The sequence below is a fragment of the Nicotiana attenuata genome, unplaced genomic scaffold, assembly GCF_001879085.1.
Source record: "Nicotiana attenuata strain UT unplaced genomic scaffold, NIATTr2, whole genome shotgun sequence".
NCBI lineage: Eukaryota > Viridiplantae > Streptophyta > Magnoliopsida > Solanales > Solanaceae > Nicotiana > Nicotiana attenuata.
In genome coordinates, this window is record NW_017672233.1 from 29,602 (window position 1) to 50,877 (window position 21,276).

Genomic DNA, 21,276 nt, shown 5'->3' on the forward strand with positions numbered 1-21,276 from the left:
ATATATTTGGCTTTGAATTGAGGGTTCGATTGAGGATGAAATTGTTGTCCAGCTTAAATCTGAGGGCCTTAACATCACAACTGGTTTGGTTATTTATTTTTCTTTAATTCGTTTATCTAACATTCTTGATTACTTGTGTGAAATCAATCCACGTATTCTTAAAAATGCATATAATTTTAATTGTTATCCATTTTAAGAGTAAACAGAAAGATTAAGAAAAATAATATTGTTGATTGAAGTGTGCAAAAAACGTGTCTATAATATTTCAATTCTAACGCATTATGTTCCCCCGCTTCGTATGACAGTTCACACCTTTTATGTCCAATCATCTAACAAAATCCACCCTCTTGGCTCATAACGTGGCTATTAAAAAAATTCATTACGTATTACTTACCAATTTGATTAAAGTAAGGAAAGACAGCGTCTTTCTTCAAAAACCTCTGTCATTATTTAGCCTTAGGCTCTTAGCTCCTCAGCTCAAAAAAATTTGATCAAAATTCCTACCACAAAACAAAGTAGTCTTATCTTCATTTCTTTTACACAAAATGGGGACAGAAGCAACATGGCATGAATTATTAGGAAGCAACAACTGGGAAAATCTTCTTGATCCTTTAAACCTCCATCTCCGGCGACTGATTCTCCGGTGCGGCGACTTTTGTCAAGCAACTTACGACGCTTTCAACAATGACCAAAACTCCAAGTACTGTGGCAGTAGCCGCTACGGCAAAAATTCATTTTTCCACAAAGTCATGTTCGAATCGGCTTCAGATTACAAAGTCTACAGTTTCCTCTATGCCACTGCTCGTGTTGGTGCGCACAAAGCACTTTTCCTTCACTCTCTCTCTCGTGAATCTTGGGATCGTGAGTCCAATTGGATTGGCTATATTGCTGTAACGAATGATGAAATTAGTGAAAATCTGGGTCGTAGAGAAATTTATATAGCTTTTCGTGGTACAACGAGAAATTATGAATGGATTAATGTTCTTGGTGCTAAGCCAGAATCTGCTGGTCCTTTGCTTCATCCAAAATCGCTAAATAAAGCTGAATCAGATGATGGTGATGGAGTCAACGTCGACGATGATGATGAAAACGCGCCTAAAGTAATGAATGGGTGGCTCAAGATTTATGTTTCAAGTGACCCAAAATCGCCCTTTACGAGATTAAGTGCTAGAGCACAGCTTCAGACTATGATTGAAGATTTAAGAGAAAAATATAAGGATGAGAAATTGAGTATAACTTTTACAGGGCATAGTCTTGGTGCTAGTTTATCAATTTTAGCAGCTTTTGATCTTGTTGAAAATGGGGTGACAGATATTCCAGTTTCAGCTATTATTTTTGGTAGTCCACAAGTAGGGAACAAAGCTTTTAACGAAAGGCTAAAGGAGTTTCCAAATTTGAAAATCTTGCATGTTAAGAACAAGATTGATCTTATAACTCATTATCCAAGTTCTTTATTAGGGTATGTTAATTCAGGGATTGAGTTAGTGATTGATACTAGAAAATCACCGAGTTTAAAGGACACGAAAAATCCAAGCGATTGGCATAATTTGCAGGCAATGTTACATATTGTAGCAGGTTGGAATGGGGAAAATGAAGAATTTGAGCTGAAAGTGCAGAGAAGTTTGGCTTTAGTAAATAAGTCAAGTTGTATATTGAAAGAAGAGATCTTGATTCCTGGATCTTGGTGGGTTGAGAAGAATAAAGGGGTTGTTCTTGCTGAAGATGGAGAATGGATTCTTGCACCACCTTCAGATGAGGACATTCCAATTCCTGAGTATTGACCTTTTCTCCACATTTGCTATGAGTGGCTTGTTATTTAATTAGTGGTTTCTTTTCTTCGTTGGTCTTGTTTATTGTGCCTTAAGACTTGTCAAATGCGAGTAGGTCCAACTTCTTTATTTGCTTAAAATGTCCATAGATTTTGTTTTTCAATTTTTTTTTTTATAAAAAATGTGTTTTTTTGAAAATGAGTTTTCAAAAACCAAGAGGTGATTCTGACCACTTTTTCAAAAAAAAAAAATTCCCACTCACAAAATTACTAGTATATTTTTTCAAGTGAAATTCATGTCTAAACATAATTTTAAATTTTAAATACTATTTTCTAACTTAACTTCAAATATTATTTTTTTTCTTTTAAAAATTATGTTTATGTCCAAACGCCTACTAAATGGTAGGGCATATTGCTTGGCCCAACATAAAAACTCGGTTTTTTTGGGTCTTTTAAAAGAAAAAGAAAAACCAAGTGTCTTTTGTTCTAGAAGTATTTGAAAACAATATTCTTTTCACCATAGGTTGACAATTATTTGAAAACAATATTCTTTTCTCTAGAAATTATGCTACTTTATCCCTCGTGGTTGAGGCGTGGAACATGATAGTATGATGAGATTCTGTAAGAAACATTAACCCTTGCATATATATATATGCTTCTTGTGATTTAGTTGTAATCAAATCACCTTATGTTCTTGTCATTTCCTCGGGGTTGACATCTTGTTACCTAGGAGTGGATCTTCTATAAACATTTGATTTTGAAACAATTATTAACTATAATATTAACTTGAGAGTGCCGTAAAAACTCATAAATTTCAAAACTTAAATCCGCTCGTATATAGGGGCGGACATACTTACAAGGAAGCAGTGTCATCGCCACCACTTCGTCAGAAAATTATACTAAATATATGTATTAATACTATGAGGAAACCAATAAGTGAAAAAAAATTACACCACTTGACATAGATTGTTTCCTGGCGTGTTGATCATGTACTTGATTTTGCTCTAAACCGTTAGAGGTTCAAACCTCAACTAGCATGTGTTTTTTGCCTAATATCTGACAGAACCTCTATGGTTAAAAATTGTGATTACGCAGAATTAACTCGGAAAATTTTCTAACTTAAGACTCAACAAAACCAATAGATTAAGGCTTATTTCTTGTGTAGAAATATGATAGTTAAATTTATTTATTTTTATTCTTCTATAAATTACGACACCACTAACGAAAATTCTTGCGTACACCTCTGCTCCTATGGTTACCTGCTTTTTTCCATCCCTAGCACTATCCCAATCCATAGTTGCTCTGTTTTTTTCTTTCTTTCCCTTTGCCCTCTTGGTAGCAATGGCTAAACCAATAGAACAAGGATTAACTTAGTATATTTTTAAGCAATTCTCATCGTGTACATAGCTTGAGTCGGAAACAGTAATTAAGTGTATATTTAAGTGTGTATGCACTCAGTATCTTCCACATATATATGATGTTGGGTTTAATCAAAGTCATACTTGATCAGCTCTCTTTTTCTATGTTACGAATTTTTTATTGGTCTTTTCTTTTGCATTCTGGTGCCAGGGTTTATTCACTGGAAAATGATGGTATAAGTGGAGTAGAAGATGGAATAACATCAATTTCTGAAGATGAAATTGAGGAACACACACACATTGCTCTTCTAAAAGACTCTCGTTTCCTCATCCAAAAAACCAAAGCAGTATTCAAACAGACTTATAAAGAAGGTCACTTTATGTTTAGACCATTTGGCAAACACGGCTAGTACTCGTTTTGTTCATAACAAGTGAAGAAAAGTGCAATTAATTCCACGTTAAATTATTATGTTTGTTAAAAAAAAAAAAGGGGGAGATCTGTGTAAATTTATTTGTATTAAGTTTATATTGATTTGTATTGCTTAAAAGCTTCTGCTAGGATGATAAGGAAGCATTTCATTGAACTTGTTCGCGAATGTAAACTTGGGAAATTTCGTTGCACAAGTATGTTTTCTGTTTTTCACTTCATTGCCAAAATGTGTAGTCCATATCTTCAACACGGGAATAAGGAGAAATTTTACTTTGAGTCTCACATGCCATGTCATACTTGTGTGAGACTCTTCAAAGTTGGACATTTGGACTAATGGGTCCCACTTTTACCATCATTTTCTCTCTCTTCTAATTTGTCTTTCTCACCCGAACAGCCCATTTTAATTTTCCTTTTTTTATTTTACTCTCCACATCAAAATTCCAAAATATCTCTGGCTCCTTCCTTAGCCAAAAATTTGTTTTCTCACTCTTTTAGTTCTCCCCTCACCTGTGTTTAAAAGAGATGAAAGCACTTCATGAATCACAAAGCTTTTCATCTAAAACTAGCCGCAGCTAAATTAATAAAGTAGTTTCAGCTGATTTTTTTGCAGTAAAATTGATATCCTTATGATTGTTCATCATTATTTGGTAAAAAACAAAAAGCAAGAAACATGGAGATTTTGTTTAAGGATACCAGAAAAGGCCAATTCTAACTCTTAACAGATTTTGTACCCACAGTTATTCAATTAATATTGCGTCGCTCTGACTGTTTCGTGGTGGGTTCTCTCAGGCGTTGAAAAAAAATTCCTTTAAAAAAAATCAATCTACATACTTAAAAAGATAGCATTAACAATTAGTTAATAATAATTTGAAATGGAGAAAATTAAACGGAGAAGTAGAAAACCAAAGTTGACAGGGACGAAAAATAGGTTAGAGTAACTTTTTCACCCTAATTTGTTCCACAATCCCCTTCACAGGCTTTAAACCCATTTCCAGTAAAACCATTTTTCATTGTCACCCATATTATTCCCCAGGAGCTGTCGTTTCTTCTACACAGACGAGTTTTGTGCTAAGGAAAAATGAAGTGATGTCTTGGGATTCTGATGTGGAGAGTGAATGAGAATTTTCTGGTAGGGTAAAAAAAAGGAATTAAAATAGGTTGTTCGGGATGAGAAAGACAAATTAGAAGAGAGAAAAATGGTGGTAAAAGTGGGACCCATTAGTCCAAATGTCCAGCTTTGAAGAGTCTCACACAAGTATGACATGGCATGTGAGACTCAAAGTAAAATATCTCCGGGAATAAGTATTCCGTATTAAATGTCCAATCTCAGCTAAATTAAGATCTTGAAAGTTGAAATAGTAAAATTTACCAACCTGGCACCAGCCAAATTTCGATTTCTCTAGGACAGTTCACTACATGTAAATCAGTCTCGTGACCCAGCAGTACCTAGAGTGTGCAAATCGAACCCAAAATCACGCTAAATCGAAAAGTCAAATTAAATTGATTAAAAAATCCAACTAGGTTTGGTTTGGTATTGAGTAAAAAAATCCGAACTAAACTGGCGTATAGATATATAATTTTTATTATGTACTTTTAAGACTTTATATAGAATTCTCTTTATAAAAATTTCAGAAATATTTGGGATTCTCTTATGGGATGTAATATTTAATAGAATATGAAGTACTCCATTTTTATTAACCTTAAGTAATGATTTATATGATCACTTTCTTATCAAGTGTTACTGAAATACGTCAATCTCTTTGTTCTTCCATGTTCATATGTCAAGATTTATTAAATTCTAGTATCTATTTCGAATTTGAAGTAGTATTTTGACAATCTAACATTAAATAGAACATATCATTAATTAGGTATCATATTGATTTTTATGTTTAATTAGTAAATCCGTTTAACCTTGAAAGTATACATCAACGAAAAATTATTGTCAGGCGACTTAAAAAGTAACTATCATATGTTATTAACAAAATTCTCCCATAAAAATATTTTAATAGATCATATGTTTGTCCATTTTCTTAATTTTTACTAAACATATATTTACTTATAAAAAATTTAACAAAGTTAGGTTGAAATAATATTCATTTAACAAAAAACCCCGAAAAATCCGACAAAACCAAACCAATCCAAACCGATATAGTTGGTCTAGTTTGGTTTTAATAAAAATCTAACCAACCCGGTCCATGTACACCCCTACCAGTACCACAGGGTAAAATATAATTAGCTCCCATTTGGCCATAAATTTGGGTTACTCCTTTTCGAAAAAATAAATTATGATTAGTTTTTGAAAAAAAAATGGGTGAAAATTTTTCTTCCACTCACAAAACATCAACTTTTTTTCAAATAAAATATATGTCCAAACACAGCTTAACTTTCAAAAATTATTTTTTGACACAACTTCAAAAACTCTATTTTCAGGTTTTAACCAAATCTATGTCCAAACGCTAGCTTAAACTGGTTCTTTGTTCCTTCTTTTTTGTAGATAGTTGTAGTTAACTGTAGTTATTATTTTGAAATATAATTGCATTTACAAAATTATTACAAAGGTCATTAGCAATCGCCTCAAGCCTTTTTTGGACAGTCTTATTAGTCCTCACCAAACCAGTTTTCTTAAAAACAGGAAAGCTTGTGACAATGCTATTATTATCCAGGAGTTGATGCTAAAAATGAACTGCATTACTACTTCAAAAATTTCCATCTTAGTGAATGAGAATAGAACTCTGTACTTTGAACCTAGTAGGGGCATAAGACAGGGAGATCCAATGTCTCCTTATATTTTCATCCTTTGTATGAAAATGCTCTCTTGCCTCATAAACCACAAGGTAGACATAGGAGTTTGGAGTCCAATTAAAATTGGCAGTAGGAATCTACAATTGTCCCACCTTTTCTATGCTGATGATCTCACCTTATTGGCCAAAATTGATGAAAAATCCATTGGTTCTATTAAACTTTGTTTAGACCTTTTTTGTAAGTTATCTGGTCAATCTATTAATAATTCTAAGTCCAAAATTATTATTTCAAAAAAGTGTCCTTCTCACATAGTGACCAAACTGGAGAATACTTTTAATATTCGTTCAAGTTTCGTCTTTGGGAAATACCTAGGTTTTCCTATAACAAATGCAAAGCCTAGAGCTAAGGATTTTCAATTTGTGATTGATAATATGGTGGCTAGACTAGGAACCTGGAAAGCAAATTACTTGAACATGGCAGGCCGAACTGTGTTAGCAAACTCCTGCTTGAACTCTATGCCTAGCCATGTTATGCATTATACTTTGTTACCTAGTAAAACTCTTAGCACGATTGATAAGATTCAGAGGAACTTTATTTGGGGATCAAGTGTTAAAGATAAGAAATTACACCTCATCAATTGGGATGCTATTACAAGACCCAAGAAAGATGGAGGGCCAGGCATTAGAAAGGCAAAAAGTAAAAATTTAGTTTGTCTTACTAACCTCGCTTGGTTTATTAACTGGACAAAACTCTTCCCCTTTGTTATATGGTATATCTGGATTATTAGGAATAATAATCTCTTTAACAATTTATCCTATAAACCTAGCCTCAGTCATGCTATAAGTCAAGCAGTGTAGTATAAGCTATTAACCAACAATGAAAAAGTTTTTTATAAACCTATTGATATTAATGTTGTCTGGAACAAGCCACGTGGGAATTCTTTGAAGCTTAATACGGATGGCTCCTTTATTCTAAAAAACTCTCTATGTGGTATAGGTGGTGTCATTAGAAATAATAATGGACATTGGTTAGTCGGATTCCAGGAAGTCGTTCCATGTTTTTCATCGGTTCACGCTGAGCTGCTGGCTTTGAAACAAGGCCTTTATGTAGCCAGAATGCAGGGTCTATCAAACATAGAAGTCAAAATGGATTCGACAGATGCTATAAACTGTTTGGAAAATGGGATGCCTTTTCTTAATGATATCATTTTCGAGTGCAGGTCGCTAATAATGCAGCTGAAAGTTCAAACAATCAGCCACACCTTCAGGGAGGGCAACAAACTGGCGCACAGGATGGCTAGAGAAGCACTCAGTAATGTCAAATGCAGGGATCTTACCATTCTATATTACCCACCCCTTTTTGTTAATGAAGTACTACAATCTGATGTGGAAGGCATAACTTATGTTACCAAGAAACTAAGCAAGGATGTTTGCTATAGACTTGCTCATTTTGAAAACAAAAATGTCCTACGTGACATAGTTTGTAATAGCCAAGTAGTAAATACCCTATCGGGTGATTATGACTGTATGAACACTACTATTATTATTTGAATAAGATCCCTGTCTCAACAAAAAAAAAAAAGCAACTGCCTTTCCATATAATACTACTACTAAAATAGGCCTAACAGTTACTTATAATTACTATATCCTTTGATTTGCATTTGCGCTCAACTTGATATGAGAATTGAGGTAAAAGTAGGTGAAATGCAAAAAAATAGCATGCATGATCATGCCCAACTATGCCTTATAAAAAGGACTAAGCGATCGTTGCAAATATAATTCGGTTTATAAGTCCGGAGTCGAATCCCAAAGAGAACTAAGGCTTAGCTACAGTTGTTCAATATCGCTAAGAAACACAAATCCAAACAATTTCCTAATTATAAAAATTATAATATTTTTATCTAATTAACTAACAAATACTAGAAAGCAGTAAAACTATCAATTAACAAGGATAAGGATTGGAGACAAGATTAAGGAGGTCTAGAGTTATGATTTCCCCTATTGTCAGAATCCTTTCCGCTACGTTTTTTTTTATAAATTTGCCTAAGTTTTCTCTACCGATCATGAGCTCTCTGAGTGTCGTAATTCTCTCCCGAGTAACTACCACAATTTACTAGACATATTCTTTCGAATTACGCTAGTTGGCACTAAGTTACGGCTCACTCGGATCGCATCAAGGTTTCGTTATTCCTAATCCACCTTTAAACCCTTCGTATTGATCCCCCATATACGTTAGGAGTGATGTTGTTCAACAACTACCTAATATATGCACTCTCTTCCGAGTAGTACACACTAAATAGGCACGGTCGATTAAGAGCTCTTCAACCAACCACAATATAAACATAGTTGAACAAATAGAGAAATCCAATGGGTCAATTATATAAAAACATAACAAGAATTTATCCTACAAAAGGTTCCATCAAAACTCTAGATAACAAATTAGCTATTCATAACGGTATGCATAACTACAATACTAGAATTCATAACCAATAATAGAAATAGGAAGAAGGAAGTGAAAAACTCGTAGAAGAATTCTCCGCCTTGCTCCTAGTGTGTTCTTGCCTCCTTGGGTCGAATCCCCTCTCAAATATGTCCAATCTCCGTCTCTTTTTTCCAAAATTGGTGTTTAATGATTATTTATATATGTAGGGCCAAGACTTAGACGAAATAACCAAGTCCAAAACCAAGTAGGAGACAAAATAGGCCTGGAACTCGGAACACGCGAAACCTCGCGACGCCTGCTCTAACGCGAGCTTTACCCTTCGCGTCGCCTGCTGCAGGGGCGGCCCTACCCTAAAGCGGGTAAAACAACTGCTTTAGGCCCCACATTTGTGGGGGCCCCATTATTTTGTTACACCTAATATATTATATACTCCATATGTTTCAATTTAGATGAGGTTTGTTTGACTCGCCACGAACTTTAAGAAAAAAAAGACTTTTAAAACTTGTAGACAAGACTATTTTTTCCACTTCAAAAATAAATTTGAACAATTCAAAGCATATGAAAATATTTTTTGTTTTCTATTTAGCGTAAAAAACTGAGATCACTAGATGATGAAAATTTAGAAAAATACTGCCTTAATCTTGAGTGTTCCTTGAAGCATAACAATCAATCTGATATTGACGGTTTAGATTTATTTTCTAAATTAAAAATGTTAAGAAAAATAATACAACTAGAAGATAACAGTTTAATTGATATACTCAATTAAATAAAATGATTTGATTCTTTTCCAAATGCCTATATTGCTTATATAATAATGTTAATAACTCCTGTTACCGTTACTTTAGCAAAAAGAAGTTTTTTAAAATTAAAATTGATAAAATCTTAGCTAATCTCAATAATGTCTGAAGAGAGTTTAAATGGATTAACTATATTGTCAATTGAGAAAGAATTATTAGAAAAAAATTGATTATAAAAAAATTATTAATAACTTTGCATCTAAAAAAAATTAGAAAAACGAACTTCAAATTAAGAAAATAATAATTTAAAAAAATTAAGGTCCCTCGTAAAATTTGACTTTAGGCCACAAAATTCGTCGGGCCGCCCCTGACCTGCTGCTTTCTGCTTCACTTTTGAGTTGCTTTGCCCTATTTCCCATTTTCACGTTTTATTGTCTTCTTTTGTAATTGGCTTTTGTTTTCTTTTGTAATCTTTTAGAATACTAAACTTCAATCATTGTCCAATTCTTAAATAATCATGAACCATTTTTGTAGTGTATAAAATATACATATAATCTTTAGTTTGGTCTCAATTTCATTTTCAAAATACCTACACATAAATAGGCGCAATTAAGTATGAATATATTATAGTTTAGCATTAAAGTACCTAAAATGTATGATAAGTAATACACTAAAAATACGGAATTATAGCCAAACATCAATGTACTTAATTTTTCGAACACGGATTTAATTAATTGACAAATAAAGATTAGAGTTCAAACTTTAGCTTTTTTGGCATATAGGACAGCAAACATCCCCAGCATTTTGGATAGAAAATCGAGGTATGTACAGTTTTTTTCTTCTCATTATTTCTGCTTCGAAACATTAAATAGTCTCATGCACTAATAAAATAATAACAAATTCGGTGTAATCTTACAAATGAAGTCCGCGGAAGGTAAAGTACATGCATACTTTAATTTATCTCTACCTTAAAAAGGTAATGCTAAAAGAAGTAGTAGCAACAAGCAATAGCATCAGCAAAATAACAAGAAATCAAAGCGAAAGAAATGACAGGTAATAATAAAAATAAATTTTTTTAGAAAAGTACAAAACTAACCCTAATACTACTAGTATGAACAAGGAAAACAAACGACTACCTAGTAACCTTTTACCCAGGTTCTCCATCTACTTGAACTAAATATGCTTTCAAAAGGTGCATGAATCAATTAGGTAATCACTTAGTTTCACTTTGATTCCATATTTGACGTGCTATATCATGAATGATCAATAAATTGCTAAGACTAGCAAATGATGCATGAATCAAATAGGTACATGAATCAAGTACCTTTTTTCCCCCACTTTTTCTTTCTTTTTTTTGTTATGAAATCTATTTTATCTTTTTTTCTTTCTTTCTCGTCAAGAACATGTTTTCTATTTTTATTTGAGTAAATAAATGAAAATGGAGAATAACAATGGCATTTCTGTTATTCTACCGGAAGCCGAGGTCAGTTAGCGGTCAAACTGGGTCAGCACCATAAGTCCATAACCAGAACACCGACCCATCACCCATATCGGAGCCCCGAATCCCCCCAACGCCCAGAAAACAATTCTTACGCAAACTCAATCCTCCTCCTCCTCCTTCATTCTCGACTCTCTGTGCTCCTGCCCACGGTATGATCCTGTACACTGTCTTGCTCCTCTTCACTCACAATCCTTATCAATAATTCTTTCTTATTTCTTTTTTTAAACCTGGTAATTACTGATTTATATACGTTTATATGCTTCTATTTATGTGTCTTCATGTCCAATTATTGAGTTTTTCAGTTCAATTGTAATTTTTCTCATACTATTTTCATTTTGATTGTTGCACATAATTTGATATAAATTTTTTCCAATTAAATTACTCATCTACTGAACACACATCGATTTTCACTCGCAATAAACTTACTTCAATTCTTTTTGTTTCAAGCTTTCTTCTATTTTAATTTAATTTATAAATTTGTGTCTTCAATTTCCGATAAATTTCATATCCAGATTTCGTTGCTGGTGAAGAGTACAGTAGCTAGCGCACCTCGGTTTTAATTAGACTTGCTTTTTAGCTTATAAGGGAATTTTTTGCATGTTGTAACTAGTCTGGTTGGGATTAGGGCTTTGCAAACGAAAATATGACACTGAATAATTCTTCTTTCCATATTCTATTTACTCTTGCTGAATTTTATGTGGATCAGAATTATCGAGCTTAATGGTAATTTCTTCTGTTCGCTAGGTGGCACTGATAATAGAGTGTCGAACTGTATCAGTTAAGCAACACATGGATGTATAATCATCGGTTTGGTTTGCATCGTACAGTCCAGTTTGTGCCCTGTTGTGTTATTGAAGGTTCTTCTGCTTGAAAGGTTGTTCTTGAGGGGTCTTCGGGGAATAGAGGACCCTTCAGGCTGGAAAATTTTTGGGTTAGTTCGAAGCTTTTAGCCACAGCAAGATAAGTTTTGTTGTATAGGCGGTGGGTATAACGATTCTCGATTTGCGGAACATGCCAGCTGTACAAAAGCTTTATAACGCTTGTAAAGCATCACTTTCGCCTAATGGACCGGTTTCAGAAGATGCTCTCGAGAAAGTCTGTTCCCTACTGGGTATGTGTTTATGTTAATTAATCTGTGTAATATTTACTTAAACATCGTCATATGTATTTATAGAATTCCAATCACCTTGCGGTTTAAATGGTTATTTTATTTGTCTTCTAATTTCTTTAGTCAAGTTACTTCTAGGTGTGATAAAAAATAGTTTACTGGAAAATCATCTGGTAAAGTTTAATCTATCATTTTATGTTCACTGAGAATCTCCTAAACCTATTTGAGTGACTATCTTTTTGGCAATTTTGAGATTGGACGCTATAGCTGCTCTTGAATGTAACTTAGTTTTGATAGATGCAACAACAAAAATAGGGCAGCCCGGTGCACAAGGCATCCCGTGTTCACGCAGGGTCCGGGAAGGGCCTATTCCAAGAGGTGTGATGTAGACAACCTACGCTAATGCAAGCATTTGTGGCTGCTTTCACGGCTCGAACCTGTTTATGTTATTAAGGCATTAGTAATATTAGGTTGTAAAAGTAGGCATGAGAATTTATACCACTCAAGAATATTAATAAGCAAATCTATATCTCATGTTTCCCCAGACCCCACTTGTGAGATTACACTGGCTGTTGTTGTTGCTATATCTCATGTTCAAAAGCTGATATCATCTTTTGAAATCAATGACCATTTGTTTAGGAGATCTGAAAACGCAATTGTGCTAGGGCTTTTTGTTGGCTCTGCATGTTATGAGGTTAATAACTTTAATGTGCTTTTTCGATACATTAGACAAAAATACACCTTACCTGCCCTTTCTTTAAAATCTTTGTTAATTTCATCTTTTTTTGTGTGATAGTGTTACTCATTTTTCATTGTCAATCGAGTTTTTAGATTCAGGCTGTTATGTTTACCACTTAGGACAGACATGATATATCAATTCGTACCTCCGTCTAAACCTGTGATGAAGGAGAGTCTTGGTGGTCATAGCATGAAAATCTGATTTTTGAAAAGTACATATTGCTTTTGAAGGGAAGTTGTCTGGGAGAAGGTAATCTTCCTGGATGCGTAGGAAGAGTTTCGGTATGGACTAGGCTGGTGGATGATTTAGAGAAAAGAAACACGGACAGAAGGAAACAAAGGGCTGATTGTGGGTGCTGTTCAACATTGGGTGAACTAATTACAATTCTTACTGAATTGAGGTCATGATAATGGTGCTGTTTGTGGCTCTTCCTAAGGTTTGGTTATCCAGAATAGGAGATTGGGCTTACTGATAAAAAAAAGAAGGAAAAAAAGAAGAAAAAGAAAGTGGGAATTGGGCTCTACAAATAGCTTAGGAGCCAAGTCCTTTTTTTTCTACTACTGAAATTGAAGACACAGTTTCAGTGATGTAGAATGAGAAAAATGACGAACAAAGAATTTTTTTATTTTTGAACTCATTGGCATCTTATTCTGTAGGTTGCGACTCACAGCTCTACAGTTCTAGAATATCCCTGCCCCCTTCCATTTCTTAGGTAGGAGGATTCTACCTGTAATGCACTCCTATTGTCCCGGATTGACAAAAGAGGCTTGGAATTCCTCTCTATCCAAATATGCAAAGAGTATGAGTAGTGATGTGATCCTCCAAATTTCCTTGTCCTTCTTGCAGATCATCTGTAGCCTCCATTTGTGATAGCCTCTGGTGTCACCCATGAAGCATCGAATGGGGAGAGTGCAAGGTTTCACAGATATGACTAGTGTCAGTGTTTTAAAAAGCGACAAAGCGATCGCTTTAAGCGAGAAGCGACATGCCTTGTCGCTTTGCCATGCCTGACGCGAGGCGACCACACGAAGCGCTCGCTTCAGTAGAAGAAGCGTGAAACTATCGCGAAGCGAGAAGCGACAAAGCGCTCGCTTTTGTGGTGGAGGGGTCAGTTTTAAGAAGAAAAAAAGTTTGGTTCAGTTTTTTTTTAAAAAAAAGTTTGGGTCTGTTTTTTTATTATACAAAACAGACCCCTAACCTAAGTAAAGACCATTTCTCTCAAAATCAATTGTTGCTAGGGTTCAAGACTTCAACAGAGAAGCTCCAGGTAATTTTTCTTCTTTCTTCTTCTTCTTCTCCTTTTTTTCTTTCTTCTTTCTTCATCTTGTTCCCGTCCAGGCACCTGCTCATAGCTAGGGCAGGTGCGAAATTTTTGTTCTCCTTTTTTTCCCCTACTTATTTAGTATTTTAGCCTTTATTAATTAATTTGTATGTGTATTTCACTTTATAAAGTTAATTATTGTATATATATATATATATTATATTTCAGTTTATTTGATTAGTATTTTAGCCTTTATTTATTAATTTTTATGTGTATTTCAGTTTATAAAGTTAATTTTTATGTGATTTTGCTTGTCCTATGGTTTATGGAGGAATTGGTGGTAGTGGTACCTACTTTTAAGTTTTTAAATTGAACTTTTTCATTATTTATATTGTGTGTTTGCAAGGTTTACATTATGTTTTTTAAGAATTGCGCTTCACTTCAATGAAGCGTGCGCTTCGATTTTGAAGCGAGGCGAGCCACTGTCGCTTTTTTGCTCTTCTCGCTCTCAAAAACACCATCATTCCTTGCTCAAGAATAATAAGACATCTATTCGTAAAATCATAAATTTTTTCTCAACAATGTTCATTCACGATTACTTTAAATTCTTCTCATAGATTCTAATTATAACAATGTTCTTTAAGGCTTGTTTGAGTGTGCGTAAGCCCTGAAGCTGGGTGAAGATCTGGTTGAGCACTTCCCTTCCCTAAGTGGTACCTTAGTGCATGCACCTCATTGCTGATAGTTTTTGTCTTTAACAACGCAGTACAAACAATAAATACAGTTTGCAAAGTGAAATTAATTGTTAAGAAAATTTGATAAATGAGTCTTTTACTTATTGGGGAAAAAATTGATACTTAATATAAGAAAGCTGGTGAAAAATTGTATCATTACATCTAACTCAGGAGTTTTAAAATAACTTTGGAACTTAATTACTCATGATTTTTACTTCATATGATTCATTTAATTATGGGTTTTTCAATTCCTTATTTTCTTCAAAATTATTACTTCTTGTGCTTATAATTATAAGTTCTTGCATTATACCTGCATAAATACATAATGAAAATATACAATTTTTTCTTCATTAACCCCTTTATTTGTGAGCTCACACTTCAATTGCACTTTGCAAATAAAACTCCTCTTGTCCTTGGCGCTTTTGTGCACTTTTCATCTTTGATTACTCTGATTTACAAGTTTGTATTCGACTGTGCTGCTCTGAACCTCACCTTAGAATTTCTAGGCTCTCAGCCAGTTAATAAATGTAGCTCTAGTTGGAGTAGTAGGCTTCTTGATTACAGGGGATTTTCAAATATTTTGTTTCAGCAATATGAATGCAGTAGCATCTTTAATACATCACAATTATGCAAGCATTACTCAGTTTGCCACATTGGCGAGAGTAGATTGGCAGGTGGGGAGATAGAGCTTATGTGATGAAACTAATGAGGTGCAGGAATAATGGATGTATTTAAGACCAGAGGGACTTGAAAGTGGAAAGGAAGGGGATTGGTGCGCTTCACTATTAGAGTATCAAAGGTGGCAAAATTGGTATATAGGTAGGTTAAAAACATATGTTATTTGTCTTTAAGATGTTAAGTCTTGGTGCTAAAAGCTGTCAGAGTAGTGTTGATGTATGAAGTTAGTCCCTCAATGGTTAATTGGAGGATTGAATTGTATCTCACACCTATAAATAGCTGTATTTGTATTCCATGATCACCAACTCTTCAGTATATATTTTGATTTCAATACATATTTTCTCTCTTTAATTTCTTCAAAGTATGGACCAAGGGAATGACTGCCAACTATATGTATATTTTTTTTTGAGATAGGTAACTGAGACTATCAATCATATGTATATTTGATGCTGAACTTTAAGCAGCTTTCAATATGTTTTAATAGATTTATGTGAAGAAACCACATTCAATCCTTCTCATTCGCCATTGGTGGATTGCGACTAATGGAGTATCTGAATAATATCGCTAGAATCTAAACATGCTTGAGGGATGAGTGTAACCATTGTCACCCAAGGGCATCAGTTCAAATCCCAGCATAGACAAAAAACACTGGGCGATTTCTTCCCACTAATATGATTCCGGATCTCTTCCTTAGTCTCCAAAATCTCACTTACAATAACTTTATTTGGCCATGAGTTGAAATGTCAATATTGTGATTATTGGCCTTCCCGTGAATTTCAGGCTCATTTTGGCCTATGCTTCCAGAAATGACTTACATTACTTACATTCGGCTATTCATTTTGCTTCAGACAAAATCAAGCCTTCTGATGTGGGTCTTGAGCAGGAAGCACAACTTGTGCGGAGTTGGAATGGTACTCTGCATGATCGCAATGGAGGAATACGGTCACCCCCACCAATCAAATACCTGCACATACATGAATGTGACAGCTTCTCTGTAAGTGTTGCATAATGGTTTTATACTTTATTTTTTTGTGTGTGTATGGGGTGGGGGGCAGAGGAGTGCTTATATTTGGAGAATATGGATGAATAATATCCGATAGTAGAGATATGCAAGCTGCATTGTTGAATTTGTTATTATCCTCTTTGATGTTTTCACAGATGGGGATATTTTGCATGCCACCTTCCTCTATCATACCTTTACACAACCACCCTGGGATGACCGTCTTAAGTAAGCTGGTATATGGTTCCTTTCACGTGAAAGCCTATGATTGGATTGATATTCCAGGTCCTTCGGTTCCAACGGAAGGTGCGTACTATTTAAGTAGATGTCCAGGATATATTTTGGTGGATGTATAATTATACTTCATTGCAGAACGTAGGGTTTTTGCATGAGATGTTTTTGGTGTGCCATTAATTTGAGGCCTCACTAGTGCTTGTTTTCTCCTAAGTTATCTCTAATTAGGTAGCAGGTTCTCTCTTGTTCTGGTTATGTTGGCTTGGGTTGACGGGCCTTTACTGTTATCCGTAGATCTCTTCTGTTTTAGTTTGAGTAAGATAACTCGGTATCATGTATTTGTTTCATGACATGCATATTTTTGCCTAATGAAACTCCTCTTCCAAGAATTCAACCAGAATCATGTAGTTGTGCTTTTGCTTGTACCAATAATCACTATATTAAGTTGAGTAGACTTGCAAAGTCAAGGTTCAAGTTACATCTTATGCAGAATTTTGTATCCGATACTTCAGCGGGAAGGCAAAATGTGAGAATGTTGTGCATGTATGATGTAACTATATTACTCGTAGATAGTTGACTACAACTGGGTGACGAAAGATTTATGACTAGAGAGATACTAGCAATTTTTTTATATCACAACTGGAAGGAGTCACTTTTATGAGCTTAGTTTTTTCTTTTTTCTTCATTAATATTTTATCCGGGGGTATTATTAGAGGATTTTAGTAAGGATTTTACTGCTACTTCTTCTCGACCCTCTTGAATTCATATACAGTTGTACATGCATACACACACATCGGTGTTTGCTATCTTCTATTGCTAAGCCCGCGCAGGTACTAGACCGGCAAAGCTTGTTAAAGACTGTGACATGACAGCTCCGTGTGGGACAACTGTTCTGTATCCTACATCTGGAGGCAACATCCATTGTTTCAAAGCCATAAGTCCATGTGCTATTTTTGACATCCTTTCTCCACCTTACTCTTCCGAGGATGGACGACATTGCACTTATTTTCGAAGGTCTCCCATAGGAGATCTACCAGGTAATTGCACTGTGAGAAGTTTTGCGCAGATAGATGTGATATGAAATTCAATTGTTAAAAAGCTAAAGTACTTTTACACCTTATTAAGGTGAGCTTGAGGTGGATGGAGTGACATTCTCAGATGTGACTTGGTTGGAAGAAGTTCAACCCCCCGATGACTTTGTGGTCCGTAGAGGGCAATACAGGGGCCGTGTCATCAAAACTTGAAGTGGTTGATTCTTTTGGTTCTATCCATCAACTCTTATTACGCATTCAGATTAATTAGTAATGTCTCAGCCGATGAGAATAATGACTTATATTGGTCGGAAAGTGGGGCATTTGAGGTGTACATATCATTATACCATACATTAATTTACTGACCTCACCTTAAATTAGTTAATGGTTAGACTGAGTATAAACAAGTCCTCCGAAGTTTTGATCGATAACTAACCAGCTTGCTTACGCTTGTTATGCGTGCTATTCTGCTTCATGACCATTTGGGTCGATAATGATGTACACATATAATATATAGAAACCTCAATCTCTGAGCAGGGAAGCTTGGCTTGTTTGAACTTGGTTCAATTTTTCACAGGGTAGTTTGTCAAATGATGAGTCTAAATTTTGTTTACTACAGTCTTTTGATAATAGTTGAGTATTACAGCTGGAATGTCTTAATGTTGGATGAAGCAAGTAATATGAAGTAATAGTTCCAATAATTTGTAAAGGAAAATGATTTTGCTCGCAAGTGAAATCATTTGTCCTCTTGTAATATTTTCCGACAAACAAATACCATATAATGACTTGATCTTGAAAATATTTTCCAGCAAAATGTTTCCATCATACAACCAACACTCAGTTATGCTCATTTGATTGCGTTTTTTATCTGCCTTCCATCTAGCTTTTGAACTGCAGATTGAAAGATGAGAGAAGAATGCGAAGAAGCTAACAACCAGAATGTGCTGGGGCAGATTAACATAAAAGTTAGTTTGACTCCTATTTAACTTCCTTAATTAAAAATTAAATAAGTTGGTTACATTCTTAAACAAGTGTGCTTGCGTGAAATAATATTACCAATGTACAAGAAGTAAACTCTACAACATAAATGATATCAAAATGCTGAACAATTTGAAAAAGTGAGAAGTGTCGGAAATTTGATTTTTTTCAAATTATATTTGCCGTTGCATTGCTGATTATCCTGTTTCATCCAATCTCACGGGCAAAATAATGGACGCAGAAATGCAGAAGGGACAACTAGAAGTGCTTTACAGGGAAAGGATGCAGTTTTAACTATTCTGTTAAACACAATTTCAATTCTTTTTGTAAGAAGTGGGGGTTTCATTACCTCACACTCAATACAAATTATCATTTTAGAATAAATTAAATAACTATAGACTCAATGGCCATGAGTTGATTAAAGCTGTAATTTACGACGACAACAACAACAAACCCAGTGAAATCCCACAAGTGGGGTTTAGGGAGGGTAATGTGTACACAGACCTTGCTCCTACCTTATAAAGGTAGAGAGACTGTTTCCAATCGACCAAAAGCTATAATTCACGACTACCCAGATTTTGTGACACCATTCTGTTATGAACCGGTACCAGCCCAATCTCACACAAGTAGCTATTGGGGTGAAAAGAACTATTGGGCCGAGTACAAGCAGTAGGGCTAAGTTAATTTGGTATCTAGGTTGAGTAATAGGCGTAAGAATGGTTCTATTATAAGGGACAATGGTCCGTGATTTGGGGTTAAGCGAATACTGTTGAGAGAAATGTATAATCCTCTCCTCCCCAATTCTAAGTCTAGATTTTCATCCCCTTCTTTGGTTCTATTCTATCTTACTTAGCTTCTGCACTTTTGTATTTCCATTACCGTTGCTCTACTTTGTTGAGTTGTAATAGTTAGACACTACCATCAATATAATTTGTATTTTGGAGTTGTTATAATTAGTAAAAATAGCACAGTCTAGCCAGTTTTCGGATTGGCCATTCAAAAATAGCCAGCGTTTACCAAGTCAATGAAAATAGCCACTATTTTGCTGTAACAGAGACCGGTCCAGCATAATATATTGGAGTTTGGTGCACCTGTGTATGAACTTCCAGCATATTATGCTGGAACTCCAACACACGGAAAGTTCCAGCATAATATACTGGAGATTCGAGCACTTGTGTATGAACTTCCAGCATATTATACTGGACCGGTATACTTTGCTGGAACTCCAGTATATTATGCTGAAGTTCTAGTGTACTTATGCTGGAACTCCATCATATTATGCTGGAGTTCCAGCATACTTATCCTGGAACTCCAGTATAATATGCTGGAGTTCAAGTATAATTATGCTGGAACTCCAGCATAATATACTGGCGTATTTTTCAAGTTTTGAACAGTATTTCCACTCAGATTTATCTTTACATGAAAAGTGACTAGATTTCGGTTACTTTTGAAACTGAGCTATTTTTGAACGACCTTATAAATCTGGCTATTTTTGAATTTCTCCCATTCGGTGGCCAATGAAGTCAGCCACGATACATTAGATCGTCACTTCACAAAAATAGCAAATAATTTATGAAGTACTCTTTTCATCAGAGAAGCGATCGGAGTACAATAACAAAAAAGCCTTGTTTTTTTTTTTTGGGTATGGATGCTGATATAGTTATACTGGAAAAAAAAAATTGAACCTATAACTATACAAAGTACTACTGCTTAAGAAAACTCATAATTAGAAATATTTGAAAAACCTCAGAATATTTTAACCAGAGAAAATTTATTCACCTCCAAAATAAATAGGAAACCAACTTTTTAGCTCCCTTTATGGTAGCTATCCAACTAACATTTTTCCATGTAATGTGACCACAGTTATTTGAAGGCAAAATACATAAATTACTCCCTAAACTATGGATTAAATCTCTGTTACATATTTTTTGCGAACGAAAATTATTTTAACACTCAACCTTTTCAGAGTGTCTAATACACACCATTTTGTCCACGTGGCTAGTGCGTGTTTTTTCCAACAACTGAAGTGTGTGAACAGGAGAATTTTTGTGTATATGTCAATTTGTTTTTTTAGTTTTTACAAAAATTAAATTGGGTTATCTTCTTCCTTGTTTAAAAAATTCAAATCTGTCATGGCTGGTCCTAAACACTTAGACCCACTTTAGTTGACTTCAATCTTGTTAATGGGTTAAACCATCCTCCATTGACACCTAAGTTTGAAGATATATCAGATCTTAATTGAGCTTTCTGGGATACTTCTTCTGCGGATTTTATTAGGGAATCCAAATTTCCCTCAAATTACCAGACCCAAATGGAAAAACCTTAATTTGTTGAAGAAAGTTTCTCAGAATAACAATCTTTAGTCATTTTCAACTTCTGGATTAAACCATCCTCCACTGACGTGGGCAACTTAACACACAAGCAGCTATTTCACTACTAAAAATCACCTGTTTACCGACGCACGTCCCTCGGTAACAAGGCTTTATCGAAGGAAGTCTGTCGGTAAATGGTACGTAGGTAAATCTTTTCTCGGTA

The 21,276-nt window shown here is 34.8% G+C and overlaps 2 protein-coding genes across 4 annotated transcripts; both read left to right on the plus strand.

Annotated features, from left to right (window-relative positions):
- Window positions 1–346: 346 nt before the first annotated feature.
- LOC109212411 (phospholipase A1-IIdelta) lies at window positions 347–3,838 on the plus strand. The gene is made up of 2 exons (XM_019376051.1): window positions 347–1,774; window positions 3,338–3,838. Exons 1-2 carry the CDS (start codon window positions 546–548, stop codon window positions 3,534–3,536), a joined length of 1,428 nt encoding a protein of 475 aa, XP_019231596.1. The 5' UTR covers window positions 347–545; the 3' UTR covers window positions 3,537–3,838.
- Window positions 3,839–10,894: 7,056 nt separating this feature from the next.
- On the plus strand, window positions 10,895–18,376 carry LOC109212409 (plant cysteine oxidase 4-like). 3 transcript variants are annotated; one of them, XM_019376048.1, is made up of 6 exons: window positions 10,895–11,127; window positions 11,723–12,089; window positions 16,347–16,492; window positions 16,657–16,804; window positions 17,563–17,769; window positions 17,858–18,376. In XM_019376048.1, the coding sequence occupies exons 2-6, from the start codon at window positions 11,990–11,992 to the stop codon at window positions 17,974–17,976; spliced, it is 720 nt and encodes a 239-aa protein (XP_019231593.1). In that variant the 5' UTR covers window positions 10,895–11,127; window positions 11,723–11,989; the 3' UTR covers window positions 17,977–18,376. The 3 variants fall into 3 exon arrangements, with proteins under 3 accessions (XP_019231593.1, XP_019231594.1, XP_019231595.1); XM_019376049.1 differs by lacking the exon at window positions 10,895–11,127 and adding an exon at window positions 11,147–11,208; XM_019376050.1 differs by lacking the exon at window positions 10,895–11,127 and adding an exon at window positions 15,537–15,639 and having other exon boundaries at window positions 12,003–12,089.
- The last annotated feature ends 2,900 nt before the right edge of the window (window positions 18,377–21,276 follow it).

Coding starts and splice junctions, on each gene's coding strand:
- LOC109212411 (XM_019376051.1), top strand. CDS start 546: ATGGGGACAGAAGCAACATGGCATGAATTATTAGGAAGCAACAACTGG. Junction 1,775..3,337: donor GAGGACATTCCAATTCCTGA/GTATTGACCTTT, acceptor TTCTGGTGCCAG/GGTTTATTCACTGGAAAATG.
- LOC109212409 (XM_019376048.1), top strand. CDS start 11,990: ATGCCAGCTGTACAAAAGCTTTATAACGCTTGTAAAGCATCACTTTCG. Junction 12,090..16,346: donor GAAAGTCTGTTCCCTACTGG/GTATGTGTTTAT, acceptor ATTTTGCTTCAG/ACAAAATCAAGCCTTCTGAT. Junction 17,770..17,857: donor TCCCATAGGAGATCTACCAG/GTAATTGCACTG, acceptor CACCTTATTAAG/GTGAGCTTGAGGTGGATGGA.